The 13546-nt window shown below is 40.8% G+C and overlaps 1 protein-coding gene across 1 annotated transcript in view; it reads right to left on the bottom strand.

The window, feature by feature from the left end:
- Positions 1 to 3548: 3548 nt before the first annotated feature.
- Positions 3549 to 13546, bottom strand: part of LOC134659625 (U4/U6 small nuclear ribonucleoprotein Prp4) — a 32008-nt gene continuing 22010 nt past the window's right edge. Inside the window, exons 11-14 of the mRNA XM_063515308.1 lie at positions 13348 to 13489; positions 6869 to 6938; positions 4645 to 4766; positions 3549 to 3641 (exon numbers count right to left, since the gene is read on the bottom strand). Of these exons, the coding sequence (XP_063371378.1) occupies positions 3549 to 3641; positions 4645 to 4766; positions 6869 to 6938; positions 13348 to 13489 (427 nt within the window). The remainder of the gene's footprint in view (positions 3642 to 4644; positions 4767 to 6868; positions 6939 to 13347; positions 13490 to 13546) is intronic.

The following is a 13546-nucleotide window of genomic DNA, read 5'->3' as shown; positions in this document are numbered from 1 at the left end:
GCACAAATTTGGACTGATTTCAATCCTTATGTCTAAGGCGTCTAAGCAATATATCTGTCTACATATAACAATGATATTTCGCAAAGAGGAAGCGCTGGTGGCCTAGCGGTAAGAGCGTGCGACTTGCAATCCGGAGGTCGCGAGTTCGAACCCCGGCTCGAACCAATGAGTTTTTCGGAACTATGTACGAAATATCATTTGATATTTACCAGTCGCTTTTCGGTGAAGGAAAACATCGTGAGGAAACCGGACTAATTCCAATTACGGCCCTAGTTTACCCTCTGGGTTGGAAGGTCAGATGGCAGTCGCTATCGTAAAAACTAGTGCCAACGCCAATTACTGGGATTAGTTTCCAAGCGGACCCCAGGCTCCCATGAGCCGTGGCAAAATGCCGGTACAACGCGAGGAAGATGAAGATTTCGCAAAAAGTAGTAAATTAAAAATGAAATATATATTTGATAATCCGTCAAGTCGTCGAAAACTAGTGCATGGACGGAAACTACTGCAATGACCCTATCCCCTAGATTTAAACGAAAAGTTCCACGCAGAAGTTGACCTAATATAGATCCAGTATCCAGCCAATGAAAATTGTATCTCGGCTGGATCGGAGGTTCGCGGTCGGCTCACAGCTTGTGCGAGAGATTAGACATTTTAGGATTATAGAATTTAATAAAATGTATTTATAGAAATGTATTTTGAAGCTTGAAGTATTTGAAATACAAAATACTAAATACATGTGAGTGCAGTATTTGAAATACCAAATACAAAATACTTTTGAGGTAGTATTTGAAATACAAATACAAAATACTAATTTGTATTTCAAATACGTATTTCAAATACATGTAATTGAAATACTGCCCAACCCTGGCCGTTTCTAGGAAAAATAGTAAAAAAAATTATATCATCGATTTTCACTGCGAAATCAGTGTTAAAAGTTGCATAGGCTAAATCATATTTTTGGAAATATATAGGTATTTGTAAAGGGTATAGGAAAAATCTTAACTGCCATCAGAAAGGTACACTATTTATGATGTTCCTATGATAAAGTTTGTAAATATAAAATAATTACAAACCCCGAAAAATCTGCCCAAAATCACATACTAAAAATCATCAACTTCCAGGTTTTTCCAAATTTTCCGACATTTCGTCTATAAACAAATGTAATTTTTATGAATTAAAATACTGCGTAAATTTATGTAATAATTCGGAAAATTTATTAGTTTTACTATTGAAATAATATACAAGAACAAATAGAATTTGTTTAATAATGCATAACATTTGATGTTTATGTTGTGTGTATAAATGCATCACTATGCATTTAAGGGTTAAGAGCCCATCAACGTGCACACTAGCGCCACTGCTAAATAATCGTGATTATTTAAATTTAACGAAATATATTTAAAAAGGGGGCCGCTGCGTACTGTATCTTGTATTAAAGTACTGTACTGTTGCTGGATTCGTCAATCTATAGCCCTTGCTACACGGTCGCCGACAAGCCCCTCAGACCGCGTGGCCTTGGTCTGGACGGACCGTGTAGACAGTTGTTTCCAACAAAATTTGACCAAAACTGATCAAGGTCAGACCAAGGACAGACGGTTAGAAGGCTTGTCGGCGACCGTGTAGCAAGGGCTTAAGCGTCCAAAGTTAAAACGGCCATTTTTGTTTTAAGTTTATAGCACAGACTTGTCATTCTCGCGCTCGCGCTTGACAGACAGCTGAAGTGTGCGAAAGGGAAGCCATCACGTATATGAACATCGCATGAGTGCGAAAGAGTCAGACTACAAATGAGAAAACGTGACCATTTTTGAGTTTGACGACGGCCGCGGACGGCCAAGAGCGTATCACCGTAATTTTCAATTTGAAAAATATACACAAATTCGGAAGAAAACTATTTGATAAAGTAATACAATGAAGATAGTGTCTTGTAGTATACCGGATTTCAGTGTCTCGGGGCCAAATAAACCTAGCAAATACTCATTTCAGAGGAATAATGATATTCCGAGCGAAATTTTCTTAACGATATTTTGTCAAATTAACAGCATAAAAAGTGTAAGAAGCCGGTTTATACAGTTGATTATAAGTTTTTCTTCCTTTGTGTGCTAATATTTTATCATATTACTCAATAATTTAAAATATTTTGTGTAAAAACATAACCTGTTACTTTAAGTTAGGGCTTGACAAAATGTTCAGATGACAGTATCGATAACTTGTCGGTATATTAATAATCATCGGTATGTAATCATTTCTTCACAAGACATAATCCAATATTATTATGGAATAATAACATCAATAAATTGCTCTGATAATTAGCTTAAGATAATTTATAAGTATGTTACGATTCATAAGTGCTTGTTGCTAGGCCTACATGAATAAAGTATATTTTGACTTGACCTGACTTGACATAATTAAGATATTAACCTTTATAACCGACTTCAAATAATAACGATTGTTATACCCTTTTTGAAGGTGCAGATGTTTAGCAGTAAATTTAAACTTCACTTTCCAACACAGTAAGAGTTAGACTAAGATAAGGCTGTAACGATTTTGATAGCACACGCAGTGCAGGTGTTATTTTATACATCATAATGTCGTAGAATTTTAACGTTTAAAATAACACATTTGAAAAAGTAGTCGATAAAGCAATCAAACACCGACAGATTATTAATATGTTGTAACATGACATCACTATTTTTGATCTCACATAGACAATTTACGCACACACTTGAATTTCATTTTTGGTCGCACTTTTGAAGATTAGACAGTTGTTCTTTATAGATTGACGAATCCAGCAACATATAATAGTAGTTTATGCAACAGTGATATAATAAGGGTTCTTAAAATTCAAGGGTCGAAGTTACAAAACGAGACGTAGTCGAGTTTTGTAAAAAAAAGACCCGAGACAAATAAGTGAAACATAGCCATGTTTTTTATTTATTTCATTCATTCATTCATTATTTTCCCGCCCGTCCCCTCCATTTTTGCTACTTCTTGAATTAAAAACATTTGTTAAATTTACAAATTTATTTCAAAGTAAGTGGTCGTAGAAAAAGTATTGTATGCAACGTTGTTTAACTGAGTCAAAAACTACTCGTCGCGTCTTTATTAACAATTTTCGGCTTCGCCTCAAATCGCTACTCACGCCACTCGCCTTTTTTGACCTCTCTTAAACAACGGTTGCATAAAATATAGTTTGTAGCTTTTTAGTAGAGCCCGAAGGCTTATCCTATTGTCTATTGTTCAGTAAAACCGCACGTGCTACTTACCTGCAAAAAAGGGTCTTCATTATTCTATTTGGCACCTGAGCGCGGGCTAGTCCAACGCTCAAAAAACCAGTGTAGGTGCGCTCTCCGATAACGCGCTTTTGTTACGCATCTCGATGACACATTTTAGACTGGTTCTGTAGCGTTCGACTCGCCGGCACTCAGTAACCGAAGTACCGATTTTTTATGCAGGTGGTTGTGGCACGTGGCACGAGCGGTTTTTCTTAACAATAGACAATAGGATTAGCCTTCGGGGTCTATTAGAAAGCGACAAACTATACTATAAGATCACGCGAGGTCTGGCGACCAGAGCTTGAAGGTCCTGTCGTACGAACACGTCGCCATATACTTGTTGTCGTACGATATATCGCCCGACATCACCTGAAACAAAGTTTTTGTTAAACGTATTGCGTATAGCAAAGATACTAGTGTATAGAGGGTTATTGTCATAGAATAATTTCACGGTTAAGTTAGACTCACTTTAAAGTCACTCGCGCGACATGTTTCGGAGAACCTAGGTCTCCTTTTTCAAGCACTAACAGTGCGAGCAGCGTTCACGACGGCCGTGTATCGCGTACTGAGTTTTGGTATCAAAAATACTATTATTTTCATAGTCGCCATCTAACATCAAATAGCGGAATTATCAGTACCGCTACTTGATACTAGATGCCTAGTGAGTCGCGACTCACGAAAATTGTATTGAACAACAATTTACAACTAATATTACAAGCAGAAGGAGTTAAACACAGAGTTCCGGTTAATCCGGTTATATTATTAGCTGAAAATTGTTGAGCATTAGACTTTTGGGTCGGTGCTACATCTATTGTCAAGTAGCAGTACCGATAATTCCGCTACTCGATGCTAGATGGCGACTATGAAAATAATAGTATTTTTGATACCAAAACTGATGTATGGAGTGAGCACTCTATGTATTTCTTTCTCTATGGTCTCAGTGAGTCCTCTAATGTGAGTAGTACCAGCGTGCGGAGGGGATGCCAGGCCGGGTTGGACCACAGCTTGGCACTCTTGTCATAAGACGTCGATGGTCTCGGCATAGAGAAATATAGTAAGACAAGAGTGCTCACTCCATACATCAGTTCAGACTATTAATTTCAGTATCTACATCTGGCATCGAGTAGCGGAACTATCAGTACTGCTACTTGACAATAGATGTAGCACCGACCGGAAAGTCTTATCTCAACAGCGTAAGACTTTCCGGTCGGTGCTACATCTATTGTCAAGTAGCAGTACTGATAGTTCCGCTACTCGATGCTAGATGCTAATAGTCTTTTTGGTACTAAAACTGATGTATGGAGTGGGCACTCTATGTATTTTTTTCTCTGTGGTCTCTTTGGTGGTGGTCGTTTTTTTCTATGGGCGGTACCTTGTTGTCGTGTCCAGCTAGCGTGCGGAGGGGATGCCAGGCCGGGTTGGACCACAGCTTGGCACTCTTGTCATAAGACGTCGTCATCAGGAAGTGACCGTGGCTCTTTTGGTATCGCACGTCTACAAAAAAAAATTACATACATTGTTCAAACATTCCTTTTTGTTACCGCCATACAAAGTATATTGAGAAATGGTAAAACAATAGAAAAAAACTGGGATTTTTTTTTTATCCCATTAAGGTGACAGTCCATTTCCAACCCCAGCTGCACTACTGTTCATTTTACTATGGAAATTGACAGTAACAGCGACGCGTTCAGTACCAGTAGTGCAGCTGCGGTCAGAAATGGAATGTTACCCTTGTAACGGTTTGCTATAAAACCTCGTTTGCGCTAAGCGTTTTGTGCTGGCGGATTGTAAAAATTTAGAAAACATTTTCAAATAGTTTTCAGAAGTCTGTGACTTGAAGAAAAATAATGACATCGTCGACAATTTTATGCAAAAAAGATCTCTAAAATAATGTAATTTATCTAACTTGATATTATTTTAGATCATGCCCTATTAGTATTATGCTGTGGACATTTCCCCGGATCGGGATCAAGTCTGGGGTTGACTCTGAAAGCCCACTAGCCTGCACTACCCCGGGTTGCGCTATGCGCATGCTCCACAATCTGGAAGGTTTCCATTCCGAGCTGAGGATCCATCTTAGAATACTCTGGACCTGCGACTGCGATGCCTGCTTTGTTCAGCGGAGCCATCTACAACTGCCCGCCTGCGAAGTAGAGTTCCAGGAAAGTGCCTCCTATTAAAGACTTGTTTCATTATTTCATTCTTGCCGGCTCAGTTATAAGGACTCACGGCCCTAGCTAACTTATTGTAATTCTAAGAACCTAATATTAATTAACTTTTCTAAATTAAACTTTCATTTCCTTCCTACCTCTATCCAACTTTCATTTCCTTCCTACCTCTTTCCAACCCTAACTGCGACGCTAAACGTCACACCCTTAGGATCGAAAGAGCTCGTGATTCTGAGTAGAACAACACAAAAATGGCAAAAGGGTCATAATATATAAAAATGCCAAAAAATTAAAGAAACGCTCACTTATTACAAATTTTAAGTAACCCCTATTCGCTAGGTGCACGACTGGTGCTGCCCTCATTTTGTCGGACTTTCTACGTTAAATCTTATGGAGTAAAAATTAGTTCAAGCGGCTGCCGCTAGTACTAATGTCGGACATTCCATAAGATTACCTGTGTTTGAGACGATCAGCGCCACTTCCCCCTCCACCGACTTCGCACCTTGCCAATAGAAGTTTTCATAACATCTTATGATTGTTTCTCGATACAGTCGCCATCAGTCGGCCAAGGTGTCACAAATATGTGGACAAAAGCTTCGCTTTTCTGCTTTGCTTTTTGTTCACATATTTGTAAACACCTTGGCCTTGGGGCTTGGAACTTCCTTGAGCAAGAAGATTGCTAATTCAATTTATGGCAGCCGTGTTGTGATCCAAAAAAGCGATACGACTTTTTAAAATCTCCTTTTTCTGAGCCTAATGCACCATAATTCCTCGAGCCACCCAGAGACCTATAAAAAGGTCTCCTGTTCCATTCTAATTTGAACTTTGTGTTGACAAAATAAAATTTCATTTTGCTTGGCAAGGTTTGACGTATGGGCGGGTAGAGGTTAAGCGATTCAAATATGTATGTACTCGTACAAACATATACATTTATATTGGTAGAATAGAATGGGAGAATATGCCTTTCTTTGCTATAAAGTTTTAAGTCATAATGTATCGTTTGTCATATTATCAATTTATCATTAGGGGTTGTGCACAAATCACGCGAGTTATTTTCGGCTACTTTTTGACCAATTGGTGATATTTGGTGAGGTTTTTGGCTACCCCAACCCTTTTTTTTTCTTAGTTTCGTTCACTGTAGAAAAATACACGTGAGGTTTCCTTATACCCCCCCTCGCTCAACGTGATCTAGCCCTTAGTCCTAAAACTAAAACCGTTAACTTTTCAAGATTTTCGTAAGGTTATCCTATAGATAGGATAGGTTAGGTTTGTTTTATGTGGCAATCCTGAAAAGTTACGCAATTTTCTAAACCAAACTAATTATGTTTAACGAAAATGCGGACAAACAATAAATTATGGCATTTATGGCTTATAACTTTTTCGGAAACAATAGAGACCCGTGTAGAACAAAAGTATGAGTATAGTTACCGCTTAGCAGATGTGTGTGTGCCGCTATAGTGTACACGCAGGATCTCTTCCTAAGGTCCCAAATTTTCGCCTGCAAATAAAAAAAGAAACTCAAATATCTGAACACGCCTCTATTGTCAGGGCGTTAGAGTGCGTGTTCAGTAATTTTTAAGCACCTCGGCTGCTCTGATATATCTTATGGCGACTGTATAGTGTACGTATTTCACAGCTTCATCACTACATAGTATAAAACAAAGTCGCTTCCCTGTCTGTCTGTCTGTATGTATAAATAGATAATAATAAATAAATAAATATTATAGGACATTTTTACACAAATTGACTAAGCCCCACGGTAAGCTCAAGAAAGCTTGTGTTGTGGGTACTCAGACAACGATATATATTATATCATATACGAATTCTTAAATACATAGAAACCAACCATGACTCGGGAACAAATATCTGTGCTTATCAAATAAATGCCGTTACCGGGATTCGAACCCAGGACCGCTTCACAGCAGGGTCACTATCCACTAGGCCAGACCGGACGTCAATGTATGCTTAGTCAGGCGTGTCTCACTCCGCGATTTCGTCGCTTTGCTACAGGTAGCTAAAAGTACATCCGTTCGGCCCCAATTTTGGGGAAAGCCATAAGCCGCGCGTGGCGCTGTCGCCACCTAGCGGCCATATCTGTGCTGATCGTAACAGACGCGTTTTGTTAGAGAGTGAGTCTTCTGTACCTAGTACTATTATTTATTCTGTGGTTTAGATCTTTAAAACCAGGGATCGGATACCGGTATTTTTTCGTTCTTTGCTAATTATTACATATCTAACATTTCTAATGAGCAATCTAATAATACGAAGTCGTAATATATAGTATATAATATGGTTATTTCTAAGTTTTTGCAAAAAACCGGTTCCGATCCCTGTTTAAAACTACGCAACGGATTTTGATGCGGTTTTTTTTAACAGATAGAGTGATTCAAGAGGAAGGTTTATGTATAATTTGTTAACCCGTGCGAAGCCGGGGCGGTTCGCTAGTTTTTAATAATTTAAAACGGTGTCCAACATATAAATGTCGACAGCCGTCAGCAAAAAATGTAAAAATTTCAACTCTCTAGTTAACCTTAGCAGCAAAACGATCGACACCCAACGTTTTCGAATAGACACGCCGTTAGCCAGTTTACGGCGGGTACAGCGCCATCTAGCGGGGGATAGGGACAACTCAGCGGAGTCCGCCTATACTTGACGCGTCGAATGGTGACAGTTCCTCCAAGAATAGAGAGTATTACTGCAATGTTTTGCCGCCAGAGTGCAGCACTAGCGACGTAAGTATACCATAGAGCAGTGCTTTTCAAACTGTGGGGGGGTCGCGAAGCCTCTATCAGCTGTAAGGCAATACATAAGCGAAATATTTTGTTCATACTAAGGGGGTCGCGTCATGAAAAATATTGTAAAACACTGCCATAGAGTAACTTATACCAGGTGTGTCTCACTCCGCGATTTCGTCGCTTTGCTACAGGTAGCTAAAAGTACATCCGTTCGGCCCCAATTTTGGGGAAAGCCATAAGCCACGCGTGGCGCTGTCGCCACCTAGCGGCCATATCTGTGCTGATCGTAACAGACGCGTTTTGTTAGAGAGTGGGTCTTCTGTACTTAGTACTATTATTTATTCTGTGACCGGGGCGGGTCGCTAATTTCCAATAATTTAAAACGGTGTCCAACATATAATGTTGACAGCCGTCAGCAAAAAATGCGAAAATTTCAACTATCTAGTTGCCCTTGACAGCAAAACGATCGACACCCAACGTTTTCGAATCGACTCCCCGTTAGCCAGTTCACGGCGGGTACAGCGCCATCTAGCGGGGATCGGGACAACTCAGCGGTATCTGCCTATATTTGACGCGTCAAATGATGATTGATAACAATAGGGAGTATTACTGGAATGTTTTGCCATCAGAGTGCAGCACTAGCGACGTTAGTACACCATAGACTTCATAGAATAACTTATACATACTGTACCTTAAACTGTTTTTTGACAAGTTTGATTACAAAGAGCCTACCGGGAAACACGAAATCGAAACTCATCTATCTGCCTCTTTATCGCTCGAATATGCAAGAGTGATAGAGAGGTTAGATAACAAAATCTCGACTCACTCGTTTGCGGTAGACCCTTAAAGGCCCATTTACATGGTGCGAGTTTCTCGCCTCGACCATACGATTATCGTAGCACGAGAAAAAATATAGTATCATGTAAACTAAACGTACGATATCGTACTAGAAGGAGCGATAATCGCCTCGCCTTTGCTGATTGGATGTCTCCGTGTAAACAAAATTTAAATGCGATAATCGTATTTCGATTTTCGATTTTAATTTAGATTTAAGACAACCTAATCTTGGAGTGATTTTAATCTTAAACATACAATAATATGCTTAAAAATTTAATCATTTCTACATATGTACATATGTTTTTTGCATGCCTGTTGGTCAAATATAGCGACACCACTTATTGTAAGATTACCATCACTGTATGTACTACCTATATTTGCAAATAAAACATTTTGAATTTGTGTTTTTCGAGTTCATGTTTGTTGGATACCCAATTTTATGTGTTTTTTGGGAGAGTTTAAATGTTTTATTAATAGCCAAACCACACAACAATGTTTTTCTTTTCATAGAGTGTATTTTGTGATGTTTGACCATAGGTACTCTGAGGGGTGAATTATGTTAGGCTGGCACGGCTTTTACTATGTAGCCAACTCCGAAATAGCGAAAAATAAATCTGCTGTTCCATAGAAAACATTGACGTATGTCATGATTCTTAGAAATTTATAATCTTTTTTTCGCGATTTCGGGGCTGGCCCCATAGTAGCTATAAGTTCTTTTGTATGACCTACATAATATGTATTCACCTCTCAGAGTATGGTCAGATATAAAACAATGTTACTGTTTCCCGACAACTTATTTTTTCTTAAAAGCAACGTTTATTAATTTCAGGCAAGTTCAAATAAATGCAACATAAAATACTTTATTACCTCTAAAATTAAAAATAATGTGAGAAACACGAAATATTTATTAAGAATATTCACAGTATAGTGAAAATGATTACCAACTAATTACGTAAGTTGACAGGTAAAATTCGTATGAAAATCGGTTCGCACCGATTCGTGCGATACTCGCACGTTCGTGAAAAAATGTCATACCAGAACCAGTTTAGACGAGTCGAGAAATCGTAAGCAAATATCTCCCTAGAATGCAGCTCTCCATGTAAACTATTTTTCTGGCGATAATCTCCGTACGAGTATCGCATGACATAATCGTAGGCGAGTTTTTATTTGCGTGAATGTAAACATTTTTGTACGAGAATCGCCTGACGATAATGTCATACGATTTCTCGCCCCAAAACGTGCGAGAAACTCGCACCATGTAAACGGGCCTTTGATTGTGACTTGTTGTGGGAGTGGCGCCCCCTACGCAGAATTTCGCGTAAAGTTCCCTATTTAGAACGGCGTCTCACATGTAAATGTGGACGACCGCCAGCAAAAAATACCAAATTTCAACTTTCTAGTTGTCCTATGCAGTACACGACTCGATATCCAACGTTTTCGAATGACTCTCCGTTAGCCAGTTCACGGTGGGTACAGCGCCATCTAACGGAGGATTGGGAAAACTCAGTAGAGATACTTTGTCCAATGTGTATTTGCGTCTCACATTTTGCTTATGATCTTGCGCGGCAGTAGCGAGTGTCGGACCAGTCGACCCCTAATACGGGCCCTTAATGACCCCTTACACGCCTAATAAGCGTTCAAAATGACCCCCAACATGAGCTTACATGTCTCTGCTTACCTGATGATCTTGCGCGGCAGTAGCGAGTGTGTAACCGCACGGGGACCAGTCGATCCCTAATACGGGGCCTAAATGACCCCTTACACGCCTAATAAGCGTTCAAAATGACCCCCAACATGAGCTTACATGTCTCTGCTTACCTGATGATCTTGCGCGGCAGTAGCGAGCGTGTACCCGCACGGGGACCAATCGACCCCTAATACGGGGCCTTAATGACCCCTTACACACCTAATATGGGTTCAAAATGACCCCCAACATGAGCTTACATGTCTCTGCTTACCTACCAAACCGCACAACAATGTATTTCTTTTCATAGAGTGTATTTTGTGATGTTTGACCATAGGTACTCTGAGGGGTGAATTATGTTAGGCTGGCACGACTTTTACTATGTAGCCAACCCCGAAATAGCGAAAAATAAATCTGCTGTTCCATAGAAAACATTGACGTATGTCATGGTTCTTAGAAATTTATGCAAAATCTGATTTTTTCGCGATTTCGGGGCTGGCCCCATAGTAGCTATAAGTTATTTTGTATGACCTACATAATATGTATTCACCCCTCAGAGTATGGTCAGATATAAAACAGAAACACTCTGTACACTTAAATGTTACTGTTTCCCGACAACTTATTTTTTCTTAAAAGCAACGTCACATAATTTCAGGCAAGTTCAAATAAATGGAACATAAAATACTTATATTACCTCTAAAATTAAAAATAATGTGAGAAACAAGAAATATTTATTAAGAATATTCACAGTATAGTGAAAATGATTACCAACTAATTACGTAAGTTGACAGGTAAAATTCGTATGAAAATCGGTTCGCACCGATTCGTGCGATACTCGCACGTTCGTGAAAAAACGTCATACGAGAACCAGTTTAGACGAGTCGACAAATCTTAAGCAAATATCTCCCTAGAATGCAGCTCTCCGTGTAAACTATTTTTCTGGCGATAATCTCCGTACGAGTATCGCATGACATAATCGTAGGCGAGTTTTTATTTGCGTGAATGTAAACATTTTGTACGAGAATCGCTTGACGATAATGTCATACGATTTCTCGCCCCAAAACGTGCGAGAAACTCGCACCATGTAAACGGGCCTTTGATTGTGACTTGTTGTGGGAGTGGCGGAGTGGCGCCCCCTACGCAGAATTTCGCGCAAAGTTCCCTATTTAGAACGGCGTCTCACATGTAAATGTCGACGACCGCCAGCAAAAAATACCAAATTTCAACTTTATAGTTGTCCCATACAGTACACGACTCGATATCCAACGTTTTCGAATGGCCCTCCGTTAGCCAGTTCACGGTGGGTACAGCGCCATCTAACGGAGGATTGGGAAAACTCAGTAGAGATACTTTGTCCAATGTGTATTTGCGTCTCACAATTTGCTTATGATCTCGCGCGGCAGTAGCGAGCGTGTACCCGCACGGGGACCAGACGACCCCTAATACGGGGCCTTAATGACCCCTTACACACCTAATAGGCGTTCAAAATGACTCCCAACATGAGCTTACATGTCTCTGCTTACCTGATGATCTTGCGCGGCAGTAGCGAGTGTGTACCCGTGTACAGGGACTAGTCGACCCCTAATATGGGGCCTAAATGACCCCATACACACCTAATATGGGTTCAAAATGACCCCCAACATGAGCTTACATGTCTCTGCTTACCTGATGATCTTGCGCGGCAGTAGCGAGCGTGTACCCGTGTACAGGGACCAGTCGACCCCTAATATGGGGCCTAAATGACCCCATACACACCTAATATGAGTTCGAAATGACCCCCAACATGAGCTTACATGTCTCTGCTTACCTGATGATCTTGCGCGGCAGTAGCGAGCGTGTACCCGCACGGAAACCAGTCGACCCTAATACTGGGCCTAAATGACCCCTTATACACCTAATAAGCGTTCAAAATGACCCCCAACATGAGCTTACATGTCTCTGCTTACCTGATGATCTTGCGCGGCAGTAGCGAGCGTGTACCCGCACGGGGACCAATCGACCCCTAATACGGGGCCTTAATGACCCCTTACACACCTAATATGGGTTCAAAATGACTCCCAACATGAGCTTACATGTCTCTGCTTACCTGATGATCTTGCGCGGCAGTAGCGAGTGTGTACCCGTGTACAGGGACTAGTCGACCCCTAATATGGGGCCTAAATGACCCCATACACACCTAATATGGGTTCAAAATGACCCCCAACATGAGCTTACATGTCTCTGCTTACCTGATGATCTTGCGCGGCAGTAGCGAGCGTGTACCCGTGTACAGGGACCAGTCGACCCCTAATATGGGGCCTAAATGACCCCATACACACCTAATATGAGTTCGAAATGACCCCCAACATGAGCTTACATGTCTCTGCTTACCTGATGATCTTGCGCGGCAGTAGCGAGCGTGTACCCGCACGGAAACCAGTCGACCCTAATACTGGGCCTAAATGACCCCTTATACACCTAATAAGCGTTCAAAATGACCCCCAACATGAGCTTACATGTCTCTGCTTACCTGATGATCTTGCGCGGCAGTAGCGAGCGTGTACCCGCACGGGGACCAATCGACCCCTAATACGGGGCCTTAATGACCCCTTACACACCTAATATGGGTTCAAAATGACCCCCAACATGAGTTTACACATGTCTCTGCTTACCTGATGATCTTGCGCGGCAGTAGCGAGTGTGTACCCGCACGGGGACCAGTCGACCCCTAATACGGGGCCTAAATGACCCTCCAGGAACATGACACAACGTCCCGTGCGCAAGTCCCACACGCGGCCGAATGCGTCCATGCCACTGGAAATAATACGAAACAATATAAAATAAATGTAGGTATATCTATCAAATCTAATC

The sequence above is a fragment of the Cydia amplana genome, chromosome 25, assembly GCF_948474715.1.
Source record: "Cydia amplana chromosome 25, ilCydAmpl1.1, whole genome shotgun sequence".
NCBI classification, from domain to species: Eukaryota; Metazoa; Arthropoda; class Insecta; order Lepidoptera; family Tortricidae; genus Cydia; species Cydia amplana.
Note: the sequence above shows the minus strand (reverse complement) of the source record. Positions and strands in the feature narration are given on the sequence as shown.